Source organism: Dipodomys spectabilis, unplaced genomic scaffold (assembly GCF_019054845.1).
Source record: "Dipodomys spectabilis isolate Male_0828 unplaced genomic scaffold, ASM1905484v1 ptg000002l, whole genome shotgun sequence".
NCBI classification, from domain to species: Eukaryota; Metazoa; Chordata; class Mammalia; order Rodentia; family Heteromyidae; genus Dipodomys; species Dipodomys spectabilis.
In genome coordinates, this window is record NW_024870679.1 from 29984212 (window position 1) to 30009972 (window position 25761).

At 38.2% G+C, this 25761-nt stretch overlaps 1 protein-coding gene across 2 annotated transcripts; it reads left to right on the top strand.

Annotated features, from left to right (window-relative positions):
• Nucleotides 1–20: 20 nt before the first annotated feature.
• Cryz (crystallin zeta) lies at nucleotides 21–25196 on the top strand. 2 transcript variants are annotated; one of them, XM_042677977.1, is made up of 9 exons: nucleotides 21–106; nucleotides 5652–5775; nucleotides 7342–7494; nucleotides 11139–11302; nucleotides 14720–14771; nucleotides 19086–19235; nucleotides 23236–23337; nucleotides 23428–23523; nucleotides 23985–25196. In XM_042677977.1, the coding sequence occupies exons 2-9, from the start codon at nucleotides 5665–5667 to the stop codon at nucleotides 24147–24149; spliced, it is 993 nt and encodes a 330-aa protein (XP_042533911.1). In that variant the 5' UTR covers nucleotides 21–106; nucleotides 5652–5664; the 3' UTR covers nucleotides 24150–25196. The 2 variants fall into 2 exon arrangements, with proteins under 2 accessions (XP_042533911.1, XP_042533917.1); XM_042677983.1 differs by lacking the exon at nucleotides 7342–7494.
• The last annotated feature ends 565 nt before the right edge of the window (nucleotides 25197–25761 follow it).

Here is a 25761-nt window from a genome sequence, read left to right on the forward strand (position 1 = left end):
GGAGTCGCGAGGTGGGTGGAGCCTGAGAAAGTTGGCAACGGCCAGCCAGCTGTGGCCCTGCAATCCCGGAGGGCCGAGCAGGTTCCCGTCCCCACTCTAGAGACAGGTAAGTGGTTTAAAAAATAGAAAAAGATGTCCCCTTAGTTGCATAGGTTGCTACTTTCCCCCTGGCTGTTTCCAGCGGAGTCTGTGGATTTTTTTTTTTGGTGCACTTCTCTCCCATTTTGCCCCCCTTCCCCGCAACACACACACAGACAGACACACAGACAGACACACACAGAGACAGACAGACAGACAGACACACACACACACACAGACACGCAGACAGACACACTGACACAGACAGACACACACAGACACACACAGACACACAGACACACAGAAAGACACACAGACACACACAAACACACAGACGCACACACAGACAGACACACAGACATACACAGACACACAAACAGACGCACACTTTCCCCAGTGCAAAGGAGAAGCCATTCTGCCAAGCTTCTCCTGGGCTGCAAGGGCCTAGCAGCAAGTCACCTGGGGTGTCTTCCTGGACTCCCAGCCCTGGGTTCCAGTGGGATCTGTGGGCTGCAGTGGGATCTGTGCTTAGGCTCTCACAGCACCGCACCGGGCCCTGGGAGGGCGGGGGGAGGGGGGGAGTGAGGGGGTGTTCCTGCAGCCCCACCCCACCCTTACCAGCCCAGGGCAAACTGCTGGAAAGCATTCCTCCAGGTTCCTACAACCCTAAGTCTCCCCAGCTCCCTTTCCTCCTGAAGCCTCCAGCCTGCAAGCAAGGGTAGCAGGCTCCTTTGGGAGAGAAATGTGTATAACTTTATTGACCCAGTGCCCTTCACCTAGAATAATTTTCGAAAGAAAAACGGCAAAAGAAAAAAAAAAAAACGGCAAAAACACTGTTGATCCTTGGTTGTGTGTCTACTGACTTCTTAGAGTTCAGTGTGGCTCAGGGACCATGCATTAGCGATTGAACCCTGTGAAGGCTACTGTTTGGAATGCTTGTCCTTTTCTATTGTGAATGGCAGTGAGTCAACAGGCCTCCTGCACTTGTGTCTGCTCATTGCTCTAGTAAAATCATCAGCTAAACTCTCCCAATGCTGGAGAGCAGCCTGCCCCTCAATCAATCCAAATTTAACCCCTCAGACGCTTAGGGGTTCAGAATTAAGGATTTACTTACTCCCCTTATCGAATGGGCCTTCATATCCACATTGACAAGCAGAGAATTTTCTCTAGCCACCTTAATTTTGTTTTTAATATATGTATGGAAATGGAAGTGTGGCACAAGTGGTAGAGTGCCAGTCTGGAACAAAACAGCCAAGCAAGAGTTTAAAGCTGTGAATTCAGGCCCCAGGCCAGCATAAAAGAAAAATTTAGCCATGCACTGGTGGCTCACACCTGTAATTCTAGCTACACAGGAGGCTGAGATCTGAGGATCACACTTCAAAGCCAGCCCAGGCAGGAAAGTCCCTAAAACTCTTACCGCCAATAATCCACTAGAAAACCGGAAGTGCCCTGTGGCTCAAGAGCTAGAGCACTTGCCGTGAATGAAGAGGGTAGGGACAGCCCCCAAGCCCAGAGTTCAAGCCCCACGACCGACCAAAAAAATAAGAGAAAAAAATAAATACATTTTCTGGGTCATGAAGAATAGGTCTATATAGATCCAGTGCCTCCCTAGCAACTTCAAAATCCTGACCTCAGTATGGTCAGACAATAAAAAATGAAATAGCTATCAAAATAAGCCAAGGTCCATAGATCATTCTTGTTTAAAAGCAGCATATCTTTCCAAGTTTACATTTAAAAACATTTTTCCTAATAATTTCTTGATTTTACTTACCTCATAAATGTGCCATGTTTCTGGCTTTGTGAATTAATTCATTCTATATTAAAGTATACACTTCTATCATCTTTCTTAGATGTTTCATTTAACGTAGCCTGGAAAAAAGAAAATTACTGTTAGAAGAATTTTAAACTTATCAGTAGAATTGGCAACTTTTTAGTGGTAAATTAAAAAATCAAAAAAATTAAAACAAAGTTCTCCAAATGATTTTCAAATAAATAGATTAATTACTTAATTAAAAGGCTTGTTTGAACCACAGTTTTTTGTTTTTTTTTTAAGCACTATCAAACCAAGTCAGCCCTGTTCATTTTGGGAACACAAAGGATTTAACCTCAACTTTATGTCTAGGTATGCTGCCTGTCAGATGTGCTGTGAACATCTGTGGGTGTTGCAATTCACCTTCACAAGAATCTCTTTTATAGATAAGAAAATTATAATTAAAAATTATAATTATAACACATCTTTTGTGTTTCTACTGGAGTTCCTGAGTTACATACATTAAAAATTTTTGAATTCTTAAGTAGATGCCTTAAACATAAAGTATGTGATCCTATTTATATCATATTATTGTCCTTCTAAAATTTGTAAAGCAAGAGTTTTGTGGAAAGTTGTAGAAAGCCAGCCGAGAATGCTTGAAACACTAAATTTAAACGCCAGTATGGCTATGAGAAAAATAAAATAATATGGTATTTTTTTCTAGGTAATTATAGGTGATCTCTGCTAACATTTCAAAGGGTGAGATTTAAAGGATCACATAGTAAGGAAAGAAAAAAAATCAACTAAAAACATGTAAGGCATAGGACTTGCATTCTAGCTCTGCTTCAAGTCTCTAAACTTCTGATGTTTTCTCATTCATGAAATGAATGGCGATTTTATTTTTACTTCTCCATGAAGAAACAGTCTTAATTAGTATCAATTTCTACTCGAGAAAATAATTAAATCAATAGAAAGTGATTTAATTACTGACACTTTTTAAATAAAAGATATTGTTGGTCTTTGAGAATTATCATAATTACTGTTGGTGTGTCATGTTGTTTTATTCTTTTTTTTATGATTCTCTTTGATAGAGGGCCAGTATTATGAAACAGATGCTGCTGCTGAAGTTGAGTTCAAAGGCAATGAGCACTGACTGGAGCCTGATCAATCAGAATGGCAAAGGCTCAATGGGAAAAAAGATCAAGAGAAGCAGGGTAGAAATTAGTGCTGTCAAGGTCATGCTCTATCTCCTTACAAGCACTGTAAGACAGTGTGGTATGCTGGGCAAGGCAGGTGGATTCCTAAACCCAATATTAAGTCTTATTCTTTCATTGCTCCTTTCTCTCACTTTACTCAGTGCCAAAATGTAAGAGAAATAAATATGTAACGTACAAGATGCAGGTCCTATTTCAGGCTAATTTTGGTTTTATTAATTGTCCAATACTATATTAATTATATATAATGACTAATAATTGTATTATTAGTCTGTACAAAAAGGAAAGGCTCAAAAAGTTGATTGCCTTGCTGGAGGCCAGTGGCTAGTAGATGATAGAGCCTGGATTCAAACCCAGAACACTTAGTATGTCTATAGCTGACATACTTTTGGTGACACCTTTCACTTTTTGTCTAAGAAAATCCCAGTTTGAGTGATGCCTTTAATACACAGTAGTGAAATATCTAGTAAGATTGGCCAAACTTGTGCTGGTCTGTGTCTGACATGTCTTCCTGCCGTCAGGACTGCCTCCTTGCTTCTACTGTGCATTTAGCTCATGTCTTCTTTCAGCTGAGCTGCTCTTTGGCGGCCTGTTTTGTCAGGGTACATTACTGCTAATGAACCTTTGGAAATTTCACTTTCTTCTTTGTGTTAGGCACTGGTTTAAATCACTCAACCAGAGGATTTTAAAATGATGCAGATTTTGATTGTATCAAGAACTCCTCATTAATAACACCAGTTAAATGCTTTTGATCCCCACCCTCTTCCCCGCCGCCCTCCCCCCCCCCCCCCCCCCCACACACACACACATGGAATGACATTTTGTAACCAGTATTGGCTGTGTTCTGAGGAATCATGTGCTGAGCTCTGGTACAAAGTCTGAATTCTTTCATCACAGGTCCTAGTCTAACTCTCATATATTTAAACTACTTTTATTTGAGAGACATGATTAGTTCAGAAGTTAGCAAAAATGTTCTAGGTGATGGCAGGACTTAGCAATATTGGATTTGGGTTAGGAAATTATGATAATCTACAATTAAAATTATGGAAATATAAGCAAAACCCTTTCATATATTTCTACCAATATAGGAGAATTTCCAAAGTTATATGATTTTATACACTAAATATCTTTCACCTTTTCTTATTATTTGTTTATTGTTATTATTAAGTAGTTGTATAGAGGGGTTACAATTCCATAACCCAGGTTATGAGTATACTGCTTTTGTAATGTCACCCCTTCCTTCGCATCCCCCATTTCCCCCTCCCCCCAACCCACAAGTTACATACTACAGTTTTTATGTAGTATACATTGAATACAATTACTGCACTGTATTTATCTTTAACTATGAGTTTTCTTTTCAACTTATTATTTATCTTTAACTATGAGTTTTCTTTTCAATTTATTATTAACAGTGGTAAGACAAAGTTGGTTGAGCTCTAGCAAATTGCAAAGGTTGTATCCAAGCTGTGTTTCTCACCTTTTAATATCTTCTCCCTTTTATTAACAACATAAATCCAAGTGTTTCAAAAAAAATAATTCTCAAAAACGTGACACTGAAAGGACAATGTAAACTGCAGAATTAAATATAGCACAATCTAAGTAAAGTTTAGAAGAATTGCAAAATAATAACACATATTAGCCAATTGCCAGTGTGCATGCCTATAATCCTAGCTACTTAAAAAGTTGTCAGGTGGATTGTGGTTTGAAGCAGTCTGGACAGAAAAGTCCTTGAGACTTCATCTCCAAAATAACGAATGCATTGTTGTATAATGCTTGATAAGAAATGTACTCATTATCTTGCTCATGTAATTGTAACCCCTCTGTATGGTATTTTCACAATAAAAAAAATAACGAACGCAAATCTGGTTTGGCAATGTGGAGCTAGTGGTAGAGTGCCAGCTGAGCAATCACGCTGAGCAAACTGGAGGCCCTGAGTTAAAAAACAAAAACAATATTGTTTTACTAGTGTAAACACATGTAGTAGTGGTATACCATGCTAAAGAATGATTAGCACTGACTTTGTAGTAATCACCTCTTAAAAAGAGTAGTCCAGAAATAGGTTTGGAAATGGGTACAATTACATCTATAATGTTTTAGGTGATTAAAATGTTAACATTTATTAGAGCTAGTTACAGGTGTGTTTATTATTTTTCACTGTTTACAATTTCACATTTTAACAAAGAGATCTATTTAGCTATATTCATAAATTTAATATTGGCTCCTGAAATTTCTAAGATGTTGAAAACCAAGCGTGCGCGTGTGCGCGCGCACACACACACACACACACACACACACACACACACACACACACAAAATCCAGCTATAAGATGTGGTATCATGCTATGTCTGTCCAGATGTTTTTGTTTGCATGTTTGATTCTCTTATTGAAGGCACTGAGTCCCCACAGGAAACAGAATGAATTATTTTGCTTTGTAGCTTAAGGATTTGTAAGATGAAAGGTCCTTAAACATGAAATGAGATCAGTGGTAAGCTCATGATTTAAATTGTTATTTGAAAAATCGTTTGATCTGCCCCTTTCAGAAGAAGGGGGGGGGTAGAACATAGTGATAGCCTTGATACAATATGATAATATATTATTTTTTTCTTAGACTCTAGATCACCATGGCAACTGGACAAAAGTTGATGAAGGCTATTCGGGTTCATGAATTCGGTGGACCAGAAGTGCTGAAACTGCAGTCGGATGTCGTTATACCAGTTCCAAAAGACCGTCAGGTGGAAATAATTACTCTACTCAGGCAATGATTACTCTGAACGTGAGACCCTAACACACCAAGTTAGTGTTCAAAGGAAGCAAACTCACAATGGTTTATAAAGACATTGAATTAGGGCAGAGTTTCACACTGTTTGTCTATAAGGCAAAATTAATGCAAATAATAGTGAAATATGTATGAAAAGGAATGATTTTTGAGTATAAGAAAGTTTAGAATCAACTATGTAATGTAATAATTAAATAGCTATGAATAAACTCCTAAGTAGTTTTGACATTTTTCTATTATAAACTTCCATAATTTTTTTTGGTACGTACTGGGAAGAGAATTTCCTTCCGCATTCATGTTCTCTCACATATGATTGAAGAGAATTTTAATTGTAGAATTCAATCACCACTACTGGTTATAGAACTATCTTTTTTCACTCAAAAGTATTTATTTTCATAACTGCACTCACTACAGCTCTCAAGTCTAATTTCTTAGCAAATCTTTACAATTTGGCTATAACCTATCTGTAAAGGTTTATTTCTTATCATTTTCTCAGTGGACTGTGTTGTAACAATATTAGAACTATATCCCGTATTCCTAAGACTTTCTTATTCCTTCTGACATTGTGCACAATTTTTCTTTTACCTGAAATGTTCTTTTTAAAAAGATTTTTATTAGCATATATTAGCTGTACAAAAGGGAATTTCATTCCATATACATATACAATGAATCCCATCAAACTTGCCCTCTCTATCTCTCTCCCTCATGCCCTCTCTCCACTTTTAAACCAAGTTTAATTGTTCTATTTTCATATGTTCATATAAAGCATTTTGACAGTATGCATCCTCATTCTCTCCCATTCCTAGTCATCTTTTAAGGTCTACCTCAAATACTTCTTTCTCCGAAGACCTTTTTTTACTCTTAAAAAAAAAACCTAAAAAAATGTGTAAAGGGGTTTCTTTATAAGAAAGATAATCATTCTACATTAAGGGAAAATTGGGAAAATTAGCTCCCCTAGGAGAGGTAATCTCAAAATCTCAGTGGTTCAACAATAGAAAATTATTTTCCAACTTATAAAGTGTTGGTGGGTTTTAACAATGACTTACAGCTTTTTTCATCCTACAGCTCTACTGCCTTTGGCAGTGGACTCTCTAGTCCTCCATGGAAGTGCAAAAGCACAGTGTGGATTGTCTGGGTCAGGTCTGCAAGTGACTCTTTTGTCACCGCAAGGACTCCATTTCATTGGTTAGAACCCAGTGCCTTGACTATTCATAACGATGAAGGGGGCCAGGAATTACTGTTGTTTTCATGTACCTAGGAAGAGAAGTAAATAGGCCTATAAATACATAGAGATCTCTTCCTTAAAATATTTATGGTATTGTTTTCCAAAACTGTTTTAAATATAGCATGTAAGCCAAGACTCTTACCTTTTTATTTATACATGGTTTTGCAGAATTAGAATGTGAGCTCCTGGAAGATAGGAGCTTATTTGTTTTATCTATTTTCATAATCTGCAGTTATTACATAATCCTAAGACAATGTCTACATGTGCTGTTAGAACTGAAATACATTGTCATTGCAGGTTCTGATCAAAGTCTATGCGTGTGGGGTGAATCCAGTGGAAACCTACATTCGCTCCGGTACTTACAGTAGGAAACCAGCCTTACCCTATACCCCTGGCAGTGATGTGGCCGGGCTAATAGAATCTGTAGGAGATCATGTATCTACTTTCAAGGTATTACATGTTTAATTATTTCTATTTTGCTTTAATATGTCTTCTTAAAATATTTTAGTTTATTTCTGAGGCATTCATAGGCTCCATTATATAATTTCTGCCACTTGGGGGACTCCTCTAGTCAGAAAAGAAATTCCTTCTTATCCAGAGACTTTATTTTTCGGAATCATATAAAATGAATGCTGAATAATTTTTATATCTTCACAGCTCCACAGAATGAACTGCTATCCTGTTGATTTAATAGAAATGTGTAAATAAATAAAACAAATAAATAGTATATCCTAACTCTCTGTAGTATACAAGCCAAGACGCTTTTTAATTCCTTTTGTAAATTTAGTTTTATAAAGGGATAGTTAACTCTTTTGAAGATGAACTAAGACAAGTAAACATGAAAGGTCATTGTATAGTTTCAGACCCATGAACAGACCGAGATCAGTGAAAGTGTTATGATCAGGGCTTTTGTTTGCTTCTTGTTTTGTCATGCCAAAAGGTATAAACAGCATGGATCGTGTATGCCTAGTGTGCTCATCTTCTAGTATCTTTCCTTAGTTTCTTAACCTGCTCAACTCTGGCAGCACATTTACCAAAATCAGGCTCGAGATGGAGAAGCTTACAGTGCCCCTGTACAGGAAGAGGAAGAAGAGGGCAGAGTCATACAGCTTTTCACTTCTCAGATTGTGTCAGTCTGGCTTCTGCCCCCAGAGCCCCACTGAAATGATTCTTGCTAATGTCACTAATGGCCTCTATATTGCTGGAGTTAATGGGCCCTTTTATGTCATTATCTTTCTTGACTTCTCAGTAACATTTGACACTTTCAGCCACTTAAGTTTTTTTTTTTTTCTTAAACAAGAAAACAAACCTTTTTCTATAGTTTCAGTGGCATTTTCCGCTGTCTGCCTCTCCCTTTCCTCTCTGGCCATCCTGTCTTAGCCTTCTTTTCCCTGGAGGTCCTTCAAATCATGATGCTATCCAGGACCCTTGGTCCCTTTTGAATCCTTGGGCTTTTTGTTTTCAATACCTATTATGTGATATTTTCTGCACTCCCTTTGTTTTCACGACTGAGTGTTCTGTCTTTTAAGCGTTTTCTAGGACAGTGCTGTCCAAAATATTAATAGTCATAGACTTATTGTGGCAATTAAAATGATTGTCAAACTACCTTAAATTCACATTAAAAATCCAGTTTCTAGGCCATCCAACATGTGATGTGTTCACATGGCCCAGGCATCGCCCCTATCCAGCTGGAGAGTACAAATGTAGAATGTTTCCTTAGGTGCAGAAAGTTCTACTGAAGAGTACTGACTGCATGGGGTTAGCCTGCAGGAGACTTTACTCAACTTATCTGAAACCAAGCCAGTCAGTTGTCACTGATGATCCATTCTGTGGTTGATTCCTGTGGCTTGCGGCTCACTCACTTGGGTCTCCCTCACTCAGCTCTCCCTGACTGTATCCAGTGTTTCTTGTTGCATGCCCGCCGCCTGTAGCTGAGTTCAGGTTATTTTACCCACTTATCTATATCTCTCTCTTGGACACTTAACTTGTGCTCCCCTTTCTTCTTGCCCCTGAAATCTTTCCTTACTCTAGGAAAAGAATCATTTTTCTAGACTGGAAGTCTGATTATTTCATACTTCTATTTTGATTCTTGAGTCAGTTGCTTGCAGATGTCAGGTATTGCTGATGCAGCTCCTTATGGGATAAGGTTGTCTTATGCTCTCTCCTGCTTGTTTTTTCACTCTCAGCTCCCACTCCGCCTCTTTTGTAGTTCAGTCTTTAGCAGAGAATGGACTGTTCTTCTCTGCATACCCCATAGGCTCTCATGTCTATGTGTTTGTTCATATTGGTTCTTTTGCTTGGTAGAATTAATGTTAATCTAATAAGCTTGGATTTGAGGTATATCATACTCCAGCTTTCATTGCTTTCCATTTTATCTCCTGAAACTATTGCATACATACTATAGACTACTAACTTTTTCATTGTGAATAAATGCTCATAAGCTCTTTATTCTTGCTTCTATTCCTTTGGTAACTGTTTTCTTCACCTATAATTGACATCTCAGTTTTAGTTTTCAAAATCTCCTTCTGTCCTTTAAGACCTGTGTCAAATATTTGCTTCTATGTAATTTCCTCACTTCAGAAATAATTCCTTTATATTTTTGTACCTGCCCTTGATGATTCTCTGTGCTTGCCTTGCTTTTACAATAGATAGAAATAACTTCCTCTTTTTTTCTTTCCTCTCACAGTTTAGGGTGCTTAGGATTAGGGACAATGTCTTGGTACTAAATCACTTTTTAGAACTCAAACAATGCTTTCCATGCAATAAGTTTTTAGTAATGAGTTACAATGAAATTAATTCAAAATGTGTCTTGGGCTGTGAAGATGGCTCAGTGATAGAGTGCTTGCCTTGCATGTGTCTTAAGATGTAAAAGTGAGATTTATTGGAACATAGTCCTTTTTGACCATTTCCTGAAATACTGTTGGATGAAGATGCTTGTAAATTCTGAGATGCCCTTTGAATCTTTCTTTGTATTTCTCCCACTGTAGAATACCTTTTCTCATTTTTTTAAATTATAAGATTGTATAATATATACTGGACAGTCTTTGCCGTTCTAAAGAACATGTATTTATTCTTCCAAGGAAGAAAATTTAGGATACATAATTACAGTGGCATTCTAATTTCACCTAGCATACAGATAACATTGCTCATATAATGCCATCCAGGTGTTTTACCATAGTGAAGGCCCAGCCGACTCCCTGTGACTAGTTCCTCTGAGTGAAGAAGTGAGTCCTGGCTCATCCTGTTGTTGGAATCCATACTTTTTGTTGTTGGTTCCACACTTTGTGGGGTGTATGCACGAAAAATAATGGGAATACAAGAGTGAGAAATCCATGAAAGGAATTTAGAACCTGTGTTTTATTTGAGGAAGAAACTGTACTTTGTTTCTTTCCTTAGTATCTTACACAAAATGTAAAGGTTTATAAGAACGCCATTTCCTACCAACTTGATTTGAGGATACTATGGAACTTATTTGTACTTCCAACAGCCTTATTGGAGAGTTGAGATAATTAAAAAAGAATACTTGCCTCACATAGGCTGTTGTGATGACCACATAGGACACTGAATGCAGAGCCTAGCTCTCAGTAGAGGCAAGTTATCATCATCATCATTACCATTATCATCATACCACTCAAGAGGGTCTCTGTTTTCCCATTTTCTTAATTTTTTCTTTTTTTTTTTTTTTTGTGCTGGTCCTGGGGCTTAAACTGAGGGCCTGCATGATGTCTTTGAGCTTCTTTTGCTCAAGGCTAGTGCTCTACCACTTAAGCTCCAATTCTGGCTTTTTGTTTGTTTGTTTGTTGAATAGTTTGTTGAGTCTCATAGGCTTTCCTGTCAGGGCTGGCTTTGAGCCACGATCCTCAGATCTTGTTAGTAATTAGGATTGTAGGCATGAACTACTGGCACCCGGATTAATTTTTCTTTTCACTAATTTTATTTTTAAAAGTTCAAACTTATTTTTATGAGATCCAGTGTTTTAGAAATCAGTTTATAAATACTTATTTCTTGTCATAAAGGATACTTCATAAGGAAGTATACCCATTTGGCCATGACTTTACAGCCCTGAAACCTTTATTATTTGATCTCTTCCCCAGAAAGGTGACAGAGTTTTCAGCACCCACACCGTCTCCGGGGGCTACGCCGAGTATGCTCTCGCCAATGATCACACTGTTCACACACTCCCAGAGGATCTGGACTTCAAACAAGGAGCCGCCATAGGTATCCCATACTTCACTGCCTACCGAGCTTTGCTTCACAGGTAATGACACACTCAGTAAACTTTAGAGCCAGCCTCAGAGGTGGGCAGTGCTAACTGCCTTCCTTCCTGCCATCCATCCATGCCTCTGTCTGTCATCTTGAGCTATTTCTTATTTATCATTAAATATTTATGGAGCAGAAACTGCTAATTTGTGAGGTTTTGCTGACCACTAGGGATACAGAGCAGAACCAATATCCTCTTGATGATGCCTCCAGACTAGTGAGGGAGATAAATCCGAGTAATAATATTTATATATAATGTAGAATCTTCAGTGGTGAAATGCACTGATGTGTATAAGGGTTTATAGAATCATAAGGGATATGCCTGTGTTGATGAGATGCTGTTTCCTGGAGAAAGGTAAGAATTGGATTATTTTTAAGGCTTAATTCAAATACCCTATTGTACATTAGAATCTTCTAGGCAGAAGTTTAAAAATACAGTAGAGAGCCCTATGCCCTTAGCACCACTGGGACCCGAGAATCTATGTTTTCATCAAATCCCCTAGGCATTTAAAGAGAATCAGAAAGAACTTGCTTGAGGAAGAGCGCTTGGGAGGGGCTAGAACATTCTTAATAATAGGAATAGAGTGGCATGTGGAGAAAACAGCATGCTATCTCGGGAGAGGTATAGCAATTGTTTTTGTTGTATTGAAATTTTCAAGTCAAAGAACAGCAAAGAATAAAGTTGGAGCATGGTCTCAATAAATATTAGTTATCATAATCTAATAGGGTAGGTTTCAGATTGTAGAAAGCTAGACAATAGAACATTGTTCTGTAAGGGATTGGAGGTCAGGAAGTGTTTTCTACCCATATATTTGAGACTTACTGATATTATCTATCTGCTGTGAGAAGGTTGTAATTTAGGACAGGAATGGAAATCCTATAGCAGTCTCCCTTGGACAAAATCTCACAGGCCAGAGAAAAGGATATGGAGTGAAGAGGAGAGACAACTTTAGTATAGAAAAATCATGAGCATTTAGTAATCGTTTGTAGGTCAAGAGTGAGAGAGGAATGGTGCTTAAGGGTACTTGAAGCTTTCTAGCTTGGCTAATATAGAACTGTGGCAATATAGCAATGCGATCTGTACAGAGAAACCAGCAGTCAGACTTAGCAATTAATAGGTCATCAGGGCTAGGAATGGTGGCTTATTTTTACTATCCCAAATACTTGAGAGAAAAGATCAGAGGAATCATAGTTTAGCAAATCTAATCACAACTTAGGATCAACTAAACCCTGGTCAAAAGGTTTAGCAAAATCTCGTCTTAATAAGCTAGACATGGTGGTGCACACCAGTGATCGGAGAGCTCTGAGGGATGCCTTAATCAAAATTGAGAGACCCTAACTGAAAAACAGCTGAAATCAAAAGGGCTTAGGAGCAAGGGTCATTTGACAGAGTACATACAGGAACTGGAAAGCCCTAAATTTTAAACCCAGTACCACCACAAATAAATAATAGTCTTTGGTGACTTTAATCAGACTTGAACATGTTTCTAGCTGAGAAAGCATCTAGCAGAGGGATAGGGGATAGAATGCCTGATGGAAGAAGGTCCTATGTAAACCAAAACAGAAAAGACATAGTACATAGGTAGAGAGATTGACTCTACTCATGTCAACTAATGGAAAGATAGCTGATCCCTAAAACCTGTAAGTGTAAAGATAGTATAAGTATGGAAATGTAAGGTAGAGAGGGCAGTGCAGTGTTGATAGAACTATATGTGATTGCTTCACTTTTCCTAATTAAGTAGAGACAAAGTAGTCATTGGAGAATTAGAACTAAAGGAAGCCAAAATGTGGGATAATGGGGTTTTCTTTTATAGTACTTAGGCATTTAGATAAGTTACAAAGAAGCGTGGTTTGAACATTAATCCAGAGCTGGAGTATTGGTGTAAAAGTGTAATAGTGCAAAGAAAATGAAGGTACTGTAGAGAGAGACACTGGATGCTCTGTCATGGGGTGCTGGCCGAGTAGGGAAGGAAATGATGGGCGGAGGTAGACATGGACAGTCAGCAAGCTCTTTGAAAACCTGAAGAAGAGCTCTTAGCAGGGATTATATTTCTCAGCTGGAATGATTGCTGGTGTTACCTTAGAAGTGGAGAAGTCTGGGATTGTGATAGTAAACTTTCTTCTTGATGAATATTGAAATCTACAATAGGGATGGGGTTATAGAAGAGAAGACTTTGTATTCATCTTCAAGCACTAGGAGACATCATGGGTCAAGTGGCATGGACTGGCAGGTGTTCAAGCCTATGCCATGAGCATCGGGGGAATATGAATGTGTTAGGCAGCATTTCCCAGAGACAGAATTGACAGGACTGTTACATGAAAATTGTGGAGCTTTGGCAAGTCTAAAAATTGATGGGATAAACCAGAGGGCTGGAGACTCAGGAAGATCTTCAGTTTATGCCCACAGGTATCTACAGAGTTGCTTAGGGAGGTCAGTCTTTGTCCTGTGCAGACCTTTGCCTGATTGGAAGAGGCTCCACACACTCACTGTAATACCTTTAATCAAAAGCTATCAATTTAATCGCTAATCTCATCCAAAACCATCTTCACCGAAACATATAGAATGATGCTGGAACAAGTATGAGATGCCTCATTATGTTGTATAGGTAGCATTAGTTGTCACCTCAACTATGAAGAAAAACTGTCCTAACTGAGAACACAAGGCAGGATTTGCCACCCTTTTTTCTCTTTCATTTCTGGGTATTTATGGAAATATGTCCTTAGTGCTCAAGGGACTGCCTGAAAGATTTTCTAAAATATTCATTGGGGCAACTGAGGGTGATCTCATGCCTGTAAACAAACCTGCTTGGGAGGCGGAGATCAAGAGGATCATGATCTGGACATTTAAGGAAGCTCTGTGACAGAGTTTGTTGTCTCCACTTTGCTGACTGAGCTAAGCTTCTTGAAATGAGAGCTTACATGCCAGTGTCATATGATGTTCACAGGTATAGAAAGTAAAAACATTGCCCCTGGCCACAAACAGTCCAGTTGCTGTGCTTACCTGTCCATTACTCTGGCCTACACAATAAAGACTGAGCTGTAATAAATCTGCCTGAAAACGCCTTCTGTGGACATATGTAGGAAAGAGCAACTCAAACCCCTCTTGACTCAACAGCTCCACTTTTACTCACAAGAATTTCAGCCTATCTGATTCAGCATCGTGCTTCTAATTGTGGCACTCAGCAACCCCCAATTAAAAAAAATGAACCCACATTTCCTTTGACCTGTGGCTCTGAAGATGGATCATTTGACCCTGTGGAGTTCAGCGAATACTTTGGGCTATGTGACAGGATATATTTGCTCTTTGGATAAGTGTTAGCTAGATTAAAGTTAGAAATTCCTTAGAGATAACAAAACACCTGACCCTAACTAGCTCCGAAGCATGAAATGATGGAATCTCTCCCTTCTTTTGCAGTGCCCATGGGAAAGCTGGAGAAAGTGTTCTGGTTCATGGGGCAAGTGGAGGAGTAAGTCATCTTTTTTAGAGTGATATTTATATAAGCTGAGTGTGACTTACTGTTTTCACATTATAATCTTTTTAAAGGTATAATCATGGGGTCTTTTTTCCTTTTATATAGTGAAGGTTTTATAAAAAAAAATTATATCTTCTCAAAGATTGTTCCTTTGTCATTACTGGAGCATTTCTTAGTTAATAAATCAACAGAGCACCACATCAAAAATGTATGTAGTAGAGTTTTCCATCTAGACTGGGTGTGGACACCAAGATACACTGGCCTTATGTTTGCCTTCCAGTAACATATGCTATCAGAACATTTGTTTAGAATTTTAAACAGCTCTAAAGGTTAATATCAATTCCGTATTCTCTTAGATAAGGAAATAAGGCTCATTAAAGCTCTACCTGACTTGTCCCAGATAGCACCACACAGCCACACTGTGAGTTCTCAGTCCCTTCTATCTTCCCTCCACTGTGTGCCTGCTGAGCTTTGATGACATTCGCAGAGTGCACAGTGTACAGCTGTATCCTTAACACCGCAACCCATAGCTCAAAATGCTAATGTGCAGGGAGAGGACTCAGAACTTATCAAATAAGCCCTTCATGGAAATCACCCAGCACAGGGCTGTCAGAAACCTCTTCAAGAACCAGCTGCCAAACTGCCTTTGAGGAGCTTAGAGAAAAAGTTAAGAGCTCAGAGGATGGAATTTAACAAGAAATGCACATGACCTCTATCCTGCATGTAGAAGCTTTAGAAATTTTGGGGCTGAGATTTTTTGCTTTAAATAAAAATAAATAAAAGGCTTAGGATGAGATGGCTCACCTTAAGCAAGCTGTTATCCCCTTTAAAAGTACTGTGTATTCTTGGGAGGAGATGTAACGAGATGACTTATTGTATACCATTTTATGCCCGGGCTGAGGACAGTAGTATACTGATACTATGCACCTACCCTTAAAAATGGCCGAATTATTGAAAAAATTCAGGCCATTTTGTCTTCTTGTTTTGAATCATGAGATTTCATATCTTCCTGTATACCTCACAGAGATCAATTCTGAAGGATTTCACTGAGCCAGACTATTTACTAAAGCACCAAGATGGTCCCATTGGCGCTTGAGAAAATATGAAAGATCAACCCTGTCAAAAATCTTCCATTGTTGAGCTTTCATAGAAGAGGTTATTTTGGGGTTAAGTTAAATTTAACCCTAAATCACTGAAGTTCTGTCAAGAAACGTGTATTTATTTAACTTGTCTTGCTTTCTGAAAGCTAGCATGTGTTCTATATATAAGAGAAATATTTTGGTCAGACAAAGAGAGAAGAATTTAAAGAAAATCTTTTTATTTCCTATGCCCTCTTGTAGCCAGTTGCTTCACCATGATTGTTTTTCTGCTTTTAAAGTTAAAATCCTCAGTGTTCTCAGAGCTGGCTGAGTTTGTTAAATCCCTGGCTGGCAGGGATAGGCTGGCGACTGGTGAGTGAAGCGCTTCTGATCCCCCTTGCCCTATCAGAGGGAAACAGTGCTGAGCTTTTTTGCCTTGCATCTGTTCGTGCTCTCTGTCCTCATTTAATTCAAATTCCTGTGGGATTATGTCTTACATTTAAAATGCTGTGGACTTAGGAACACAGCTATAGTTTCAGCGTGTTGATAGGGAGTGCCCTGTGTTACTGTTAGTAAAGTAAGAAGCAGGAAAACAATTTACACAAACTGGTACATCATCTATTGAAAGAACATCCCTAGTTTTACTGTTGACAACAACAGAATAAATAGTACCTTTTCAAAAGCTATTGAGTAACTCTTTGTAAACCTGAGCACACAGAAATGTATTTACATTGAATCTTTGGTTTAAAAAGAGAGCTGTATTTTTTATTGGAAGAGTAGCCAGAGTTGGTTGTGCTGACTCCATAACGTTTTGTATCTCACTGAAATGGTTGTTTTTGTTCCTTTATCCGTTCCATGTATTATCTGTTTCTTTGATTCTGCTGGATCTGACAAATCTCTGCCATATTTAGAACTCAGGTCAGGCTCATCAAATTCCATGGGCCTCATAATTTCTAATGTCTACTGCAGGCCTGGGAGTCTGTGATGGCTGCCATTTCAAGAGTTCCGCTCATCATTTCTTAATCTTAATTATTTTCTGTTTTGCCCTATCCCATCCTACTAGATCAGTAGTTATCAATAAGGTGTGGGTGGTTTCACGTCTTCTCTTTTTCTCCATAAGGACGTTTGTCAATATCTATAGACACTCTTCATTGACACTGGAAGGAAGAGGAGTCTGGCATCAAGTGAACAGAAACCAGAATAGTTCAGGATAGTTCTCCACCGCACAGTTTCCTGGCCCAAAAATGTTAAAATGTTACTAATTTGACATATAATCAAACACATCTCCGAGTACTGCTACTTAAATAATCGTGTTTTACCTATATTCTATTTTCTTAAATTAACTGCCTTCCTTTTTATTTTTTATTTATTTATTTATTTATTTTTTTTGGTTCCGGTCGTGGGGCCTGAACTCTGGGCCTGTGCGCTGTCCCTCAGCTCTTCAGCTCAAGGCTAGCGCTCTACCACTTGAGCCACAGCACCACTTCCAGCTTTTTTTTTTTTGCTTATGTGGTGCTGAGGAATCGAACCCAGGGCCTCTAGCATGCAAGGCAAGCGCTCTACCACTGAGCCACCTTCCCAGCCCCCTCCTTTTTATTTTTACAGCATCCATGCAGCCTTGGCTGGCCTCAAACTCACTATCCTTCTTCTGCCTTCTAAATTCTGGGTTTATAAATATTCACCACCCAGCTTTCCTTCTCTTTTGTACTAAGCACATTTGTGGAGTATTCTAGCAATTCCACCTAATTCTGTGGCTTTAATACCTAAAACATGATGAATTTCAAACTTATATCTCCAACTATCCTTATCCATCTGATTATAGAACATCACTTTGGTGAGTGTTGTGCAACTCAGCATAGTGAATTCTAAGTAGATTCTTCGTGCTTTTAGTAAGTTAATACTCTCAGTTAGTGGGACTAATCAGTCTGACCAACAACCCTAGAGTGGCTTTTCTCTCCACCGTTCACTTTACTATATGAGGAAGTCATCTCAGTTTACCTCAACTGTACCTGAATTTATTATTATTTCCACTATCAACCAGCTTAGTCCAAGCTTTATATCTTATCTAGACTTACTCAATGGATTTCATCTTCCCCTGTTCTTCATTGGGTATGCTTTGAGTGATCTTTAGTGATGACTAAATTGATCATATACTCTCTTGCTTAAAGCTATCCAATGATCCTATGATAGTCACTTTATAGTCCATTGATCACTACCAAACTCCTGTGTCACTCAGCCTCTCTAGACTCATCATCATTCTTAACAGCATCCATCCCTGATCCCTGCTAACCCTCTTCTGCCCTTTGAACACCCTCAGCACATTCTCAGTTGACCAGTTAGCCATGGCCATGCACCTTGTCAGCCCCCAGATGGCTGTCCAGTGTTATTTTGGCTGCTGCTCACTTTCTTAGGTTTTGTTTCTTCATAGTGGCCTTTCCTGATGACATAAGTTGTGGCTCTTTCAATCTCATTTTAAGCCAACAGCCAGTTTGGTCTTTTTCCTGACACTATTTTTGGAATTTATTTTATACATTTGTTAGTATATGCATTGACTGTCTAACCCTCTACTTCTTGAATTAAATACCGTGCCTAGCACATACCAGTCATTTAAAAAATGCAGCATATGGATAATTTCATTATCTCGAACACGTACCTGTGTCTTTATTTAAGTAGTAGAGGTCTTTGTTTTTGAATATGAAGTATTCAATTTGTGGAACCATAAAGTTAATGAGCCTGTTCAGGTTGTATAACGCTTACACCTTTTACACAAAGCAGATGCTAAGCAACCATTTTTGTGCAGTGGTTAAAATTCAAGTTCTGGCTAAAGGTATAGTTCAAATGGTAAACTATGTCTTCTTGGGAAGTCCTGAGTTTAATCCTGAATATAGCCAACAAATAAACCAACAAACAAAAATCTCAGGTCCTGTAGTCTGATTTGCTCTGGCTCCTGTTTCTCTATCTGCATATGGCTTAAGCAAAGTACTATATTTTAAAGCTAACTCTCTCTGTAGAATGGAAGGAGACATAATATATAAGTCATAGGATTATTGTGAAGTCAAAATAAGCAATGTGTGGGAAGGCTTATTATTATACAATAAAAGTTATTTTCCCTACTTATTCGTTTATACCCTAAGTTTCTTAAGAATCTGAAAATTGCTCTGTATATGTAATAAATATTTGCAAGCTATGGAGAATGTATATAACTGGTGGTTTATATTTTGTTTTGCAGGTTGGATTAGCAACATGCCAAATTGCTAGAGCTTACGGCTTAACGGTTTTGGGCACAGCTGGTACTGAGGAGGGACAAAAGATTGTCTTGGAAAATGGAGCCCATGAGGTGTTTAATCACAGAGAACTTCATTATATTGATAAAATCCAGGTAAAATTGTGTATAATTTTTAAAAGTGAAATATTATTATAGCCTCACTTGGTGTTTTATAAATCCTTTTGCCAGCTACTCTCTCAAGGTTATTTGTTTGTTTGGTATTCCTGTATGTATTTTTATGTCTGTTATGTGTTTTATAGTTTTAATTGACTTAAAAAGCAGATCTACATTACCATTTTTATATCATGCATGTGTATAAAATAAAATGAAATCTCTCTAAATTGGTGATGTTTAATGCAAATTACGTTTTAGGTAAAGCACAGCCTAGTATTTATAACTCCTGATCCGAGTTATCCATAGAGACTGAGATGCCACCTCAAACTAGATCTGTCTAGCAAGGGAATGAAGTTTTTAAGGAAGAACAGTCCAGTGTGGTGATAGTATTTAGTGAGGTTTTGTTGCATATGACAGAGTTCAGAGTCATTCATTATTTTGCAGCTCTGAGTATGAAACTTAGGACCAAGAGCATGCTAGGCAATGCTTTACCACTGAGCAAACCCTGATGCAAACAGATTCTGAAGTTCTCCTATTTTATTTTGCTCGCCGTTTACTAAATAGTAATCCTCAAACCACTTCCTCATGTTGAGAAGAGTTAGAATTTCTTAGGTACTGAGTATTGTATGGACTAAGTCATTACAAACTAAAGAAAACTGTAAGGAAGAGTTTATTGCCACAAAATCACCTTACAAAAACACTAATGTGTCCAGACAAGCTAGAATCTAGCTCTTAACCCTGATATTTTTTCTCTAAGAATATTTACAAATAGGAGTAAAGCCTTGGTTATTTTATGAATATGTTTCTGTTACTTAGCAGCAATCTGACTTTAAGACATGAGGCCTTTATCTTGTCTACTGATTTCTTCTGTTCAGGTCGTTACTTCTCCCATCTCAAAGAGCATCCTTCTTCTAACTTATCCTCCCATTCCTTTTTTCTTCCCCTTTACCACCACACTTTAAAAAAAAGGAGTACTTACTGCTTTTTTATCCTCTTATTCCTCATTACAATTTGGCTTACATGCCCACGACTCAGCCTCTCGGGGGTCAGCGAGGAGCTCCTCCTTTGCTCCTTTCTGTCGTGTCTCTGTCTTTATCCTGCTTTATTCTCCATGAGCATACCTCTCTAAACTTTTCTTCCTGAAGCTGCTGCTTTTCTCACTTCACTGACTGTACTTGTAGTCCCCTTCCTTCTCATCTGACTTACGTATTAACATTTTTCTGAGCTTTTCCCCCTTCTTCTTGTCTTCCACATACTGAACTTATATCACAATTGTTTCTCTTCCCTCTAGTGCTTCAAGCATTGCACATATGCTATCGATTTTCTGAACTGTCTTTGGCCCAAGATCCATTCTTTCATGCCTTGAGCCTGGTAGACATTGCCATTCATCTGTTCACCCAAGACAGAGCCTCTCATTACTTACCTACCTTAAAAAAAATTAACTTTTTCATTTGGAGGGCCAGTGATGGGATTTGAACTCAGGACCTCACATTTCTTAAGCAGGTGCTCTACTACTTGAGACAACCCCCCTCCCCAGTCCTTTTCTGTCTTTATTTTTCAGGTAGTGATTTACATTCTTGCTCCGGGCCATTTTTGGACTACAGTCCTCATACCTGTGCCTCTACATAGCTGGGAATACCGTTGAAACTACCAAACTTGGCTTGTTACTTAAGGTGGGAAGTTGCTAAGTTTGGCTGACCTTGAACACCATCCTGCTAATCTATTCCTCCTTAGTAGCAACTGTTAGACATGCACCATCACACCCATCTCTTTCCCACTCAACAAGTTGTCATTTCATTCCATCAGTTTCATTTCTGATAGACCTTTCATTTTCTCTTCCATTCTATTGCTTAGTTTAGATCTCAGCTTTTCCAGGATTGTCTACTATTCACAACTAAGCTAATCTTTTCTTTGTCATCTCTACCCCTAGAGTTATTAGTCTCTCTTTAAAAGTATCTAGAAGTAACTCAAATAGAAGCTCTATGAAGAGAGGAAATTTTGAATCTTTTGTTTGGTTCTGCACTTACAGTACCTCAATCAGGCTCTGACGCATTAGTGAGCTTGAAAAAGTTTAAGTTCCTTAACATGACATTCAATGTGTTTTCATAGCCTTTTCCAATTTACAGTACCCTATAGTTTGGATAAGCATTTCTGCTGGCCCCTGTGTCCAAGGCTTGGGCTCCTAGCCCATGATGCTATGATTGGAAGGTAATAGAAGCTTTATGACGTAGAACTGAATTGAAAGGCTTCGGTTATATGGAGTATGCACTTGAACGTGATGTTGGGACCTTGGACATCCTCTTGTGTTCTCATTGCTTCTTAGCCATCATGAGATGAGCAGCATGAACCAACATGCACACCTTCCCATGATATACCTACTGCCTTGCTATAGCAATGGGGCTACTGACTGTGCAGTGAAATCTCCACAACTGTGAGCCCAAATAACCTTTTTCTCTTTTTTTTCTTTTTTTTTAATTTTTAATTTTTTTATTGTGAAAAAACTGTACAGAGGGGTTACAATTACATGAGTACATTTCTTATCAAGCATTGTAGCCTCCTCCTTTGTTTCCCCTTCCCATCCCTTCCAAGCCTCCACCCCCCCAACCAATCCTCCCCCCACCCCCCCCACCAAAGTTGTAAAGTTCGTTTTCGACATGACAACTTGTACTTCTCATTGTTGCAACGGGTCCACCTGTATTAGAACAAACCTTTTTCTCTTATAAAGTGGTGATTTTATGTGTTTTTGTTAAAGTAGCAGAAAGTTAACACACTTCTCTCTACTGCTTATTCTTGCCCATACATATCCCAGCTTTTCTTGTGAGTTTGCTTTTGATTCTTGTATTGAGACTTGCTGTTTACCATATCTACCTTCCCCTTCTTGTCTACTTCTATTTTGCTGAGGAAACTCCTTTTTTTCTCTCAAGGCCCATGTCTTTGACTCTGTGGTGCCTTCTCTACCCACTGAAGGCAATCCAACTTTAAATGGTTTCTTGTATAGCCTCTGACTTATTTCTGCTAGCATAGTACATAATCTATATATTAGAGTTAGAGTTAAGAGTATGATGTTCTCTGTCTTAACTCCTAGCTTTGTTTTGAGGCTGATATTTCCATTCTTTTTTTGTTGTTGTTGTTGGTCATAGGGCTTAAACTCTGGGCCTGGGTGCTGTTCCTCAGCTCTTCAGCTCAAGGCGAGTGCTCTACTGCTTGAGCCACAGCACCACTTCTGGTTTTCTAGTGGTTTGTTGGAGAGAAGAGTCTCACAGACTTTCCTGCTCAGACTGGCTTTGAACCAAGATCCTCAGATCTCAGCCTCCTGAGTAGCTAGGATTACAGGCGTGAGCCACCAGCACCCAGCAATATTTCCATTCTTTGCACTCTATGATAATGTCTGGCATAGACATTTTTGTTTATCTGTTTTTGTAAAGTAAAATAATGAAATGTATATATATTAGCTTTTATAAGAGACAGTTTTGGATATGGGGAAACAATATTAGAGTGCCCAAAAGAAAAGTTAGTGTATGAAGCACAGTGTAAAGTATTTAGAATAAAACTGAATGTGAGTAGGCATCTTTCAACACTAGATCCCAGTGTCTTTATATCTCCTCCTCCTTTTAAATAAAAATTACAATCCCCAGGAGGATTTAGATTTTCTTTAATTGATAGCTCATATCTCTGTAAAAGTTCATTTAGAAGTTAGGAATTTTCAGCTAAGGAAAAAGTAGTTTATGCTCAAACTGAGTCTAATATCTGAAAATTTCTGTTAAATTTTATGTCATTATGGCAGTTTATCAAGTATATGTAAACCTTTATCATCTTAGCTATTATGGCTGTTACTTTGGAATTACATCATATTATATCATTATATCATTTTAAAATTTGCAGTGTCTTAAAAAGTAGCATTTTTATATCATTTGACACACAATTCTGTAAAACATAGTACTATAGTAGCTATTCACAGATTTGCAATTTCTCATCTTGTACATTGTTTTGTATTTTACAGAAATCTCTTGGTGGAAAGGGCGTTGATGTGATTATTGAAATGTTAGCTAATGTAAATCTTAGTAATGACTTGAAACTTCTGTCTTCTGGAGGACGAGTAATAGTAAGTGTTTTTCTTTACCACTTGGAAGTTTTGCCACAGTTACATACTATTTTGAAATAATCTTTAACTGTAGACATGTTTTCATAACAGATTGTTGGCAGCAGAGGCCCTATTGAAATAAACCCACGGGACATCATGGCAAAGGAGTCTAGTATAATTGGAGTTTCTCTCTTTTCATCCACCAAGGTAAAAAAAGATAGATAGACAGTCCGACAGATGGATAGATCGGTAGATATATAGATTTTGATAACTTAAACATTGGTACAATTTACCTAGTCTGGCAGAGTGATAGTTAACGAGCTGTTCAGGTTAGTTAGCTCACTACAGGAGCAGATAAAAACTAGAGGGACAGTAAGAAGGACAGCATAATTTATTATCCATGTTCAGGACATTTTGAGAAAGTAGTAGTTGTTATTTCAAGACAATTAGAATTTTGCAAATACCACTGACCCACACAAACTGAGCATATGGTTACCCTTCTCATAAGGACTTTTTTCTATAGTTAGTACAAGGTAGCAAAAAACACATATTTGTAAGAGTCTCTGTATGGTGCTACTCTTAGATATAGAAGTTTTTTTGATGTTTCTAAAAATTTAGTCATCTACTCGAGTACAAAACAAAAAGTACTTTGTTTTTTCTTTCCTCAGGAAGAATTTCGGCACTATGCAAAAGCCCTTCAAGATGGAATAAAAGCTGGTTGGTTGAAACCTGTAATAGGATCCCAGTATCCCTTGGAGAAGGTGGCTCAGGCCCATGAAAATATCATTCACGGCAGTGGGACTCTTGGGAAAATGATCCTTCTCTTGCGATGATTAATGCTGTCACAGACTTTCTGAGTAATTAGGAGGGGTTTTTTTTCCCTCAGTATTATAAATACTGCCTTTAATTAACATTCATTTGATTCTGTAAATTTCATACATTAAAAAAAAACAAGATTTCTCTGTAGGGAGCGGAGACAACGCAGTAAAATTTATTTCATAGCTGACAACATTTTCATGCCTCATCTCTCACTCAGGTCCAGGGGTCTCCAAAGGAGGAAGTGGCATGGTAATGGCCATGTGGCTTTGGGCTGCATCTCAGAAATTCTAACTTGACTAATTCTGAACCTTTGACTAAAATGTGCTAATTCAAAATTAGACTGTTAGATTTCTGAGCTTACTTTATTTATGAGTCGCTAATCAACAAGACAGCCCAGAACTGTCTGACTCAAGAGTTTTTGGACTGAAAAAGCGAACAAGCACACAAAGTCCTTTTATGAATAACTAATCTCATCTAAATCCATAAATCTCATGTAAGGACAGAAATAAACAATATCCAAAGAAAATTGTTAGCTTTCCTAATACTTCCCAAATACTAGAACATTCTCTGCATTACTGATTGAGCATGTGTGCTATAAGGGCAACCTTATCTTTACCTTGTGATTCAGACAGATAATTCCTGATTGGTTTGATTTCCAGAATACATTTAGAATTACCTACTTGGGTGAAACTTAAATTACTTAAATTAATGAGCTTATAAACCTAGCATACTGAGAAGAGTCTGAATTTGTTTTTGTAACATGATAATCTATGATAAAGTCTATAGAAAATGAAATCTTGTGTTTGACTTATCTGTCTTTGTCATTTCTACCTTCCATCACTGCTGCCCAGTTCCTAATGGCTACTTGCTAATGGTGTTCCCTGTAGGAAGCTATGTAAAAGGGTAACCTTTTAGACATCTTAGCACCAACAGTATGTCCAGTAAATTTGTTTCTTTTTGAGATGGACATATCTTTCTGTTTCTTGTTATTGATTGACTGACCTGACTTGTTCAGTTGATTGACAGTTTGTAATTTGAATGTGGAATCCTGCTGAATAGTGAAAAATATGTGCTATTAATTCCTGCATTTGGTGTGGGGGGTGGTGGGGAGTGTCATTGATTTTTGGCTTTTTGTGTCACGACCAAAGTGTTTTGGCTATTAACATTTTTCAGTTTCATTCACTGTTTTGCAGTTTATCCTACAAAATGACAGTTTGCTTTTTAAATTATCAAAATGATAATGTCATCAAAGCATAGGCTAGCATCTTATGGTGCCTCCTAAAGCAGGAGACTCTTTTCCATTCAAAAAGATAAAGGAATCAGGCTGGACTGCCTGTAATCCTACCTGCTCAGGAGGCAGAAATTGGGAGGACTGAAGTTTGAAGCCAGCCCAAACAAAGAAGATAGTGAGATTCTATTTCAACAAATGCATCAGAGGTGATAGTTCATGCCCATAATCCTACTATGGGGATGTGTGGGTAGGAATATTGTGCTGAGAACTGACCCTGGGCAAAACTGTGAGACCATGTCTGAAACATAACTGAAGCGAGAGAAGACTGGAGGCATGCATTGCTCTTGGTAGAGCACTACCGTTTAAGCCCTAGTACTCCTTTCCCACATCAAAAA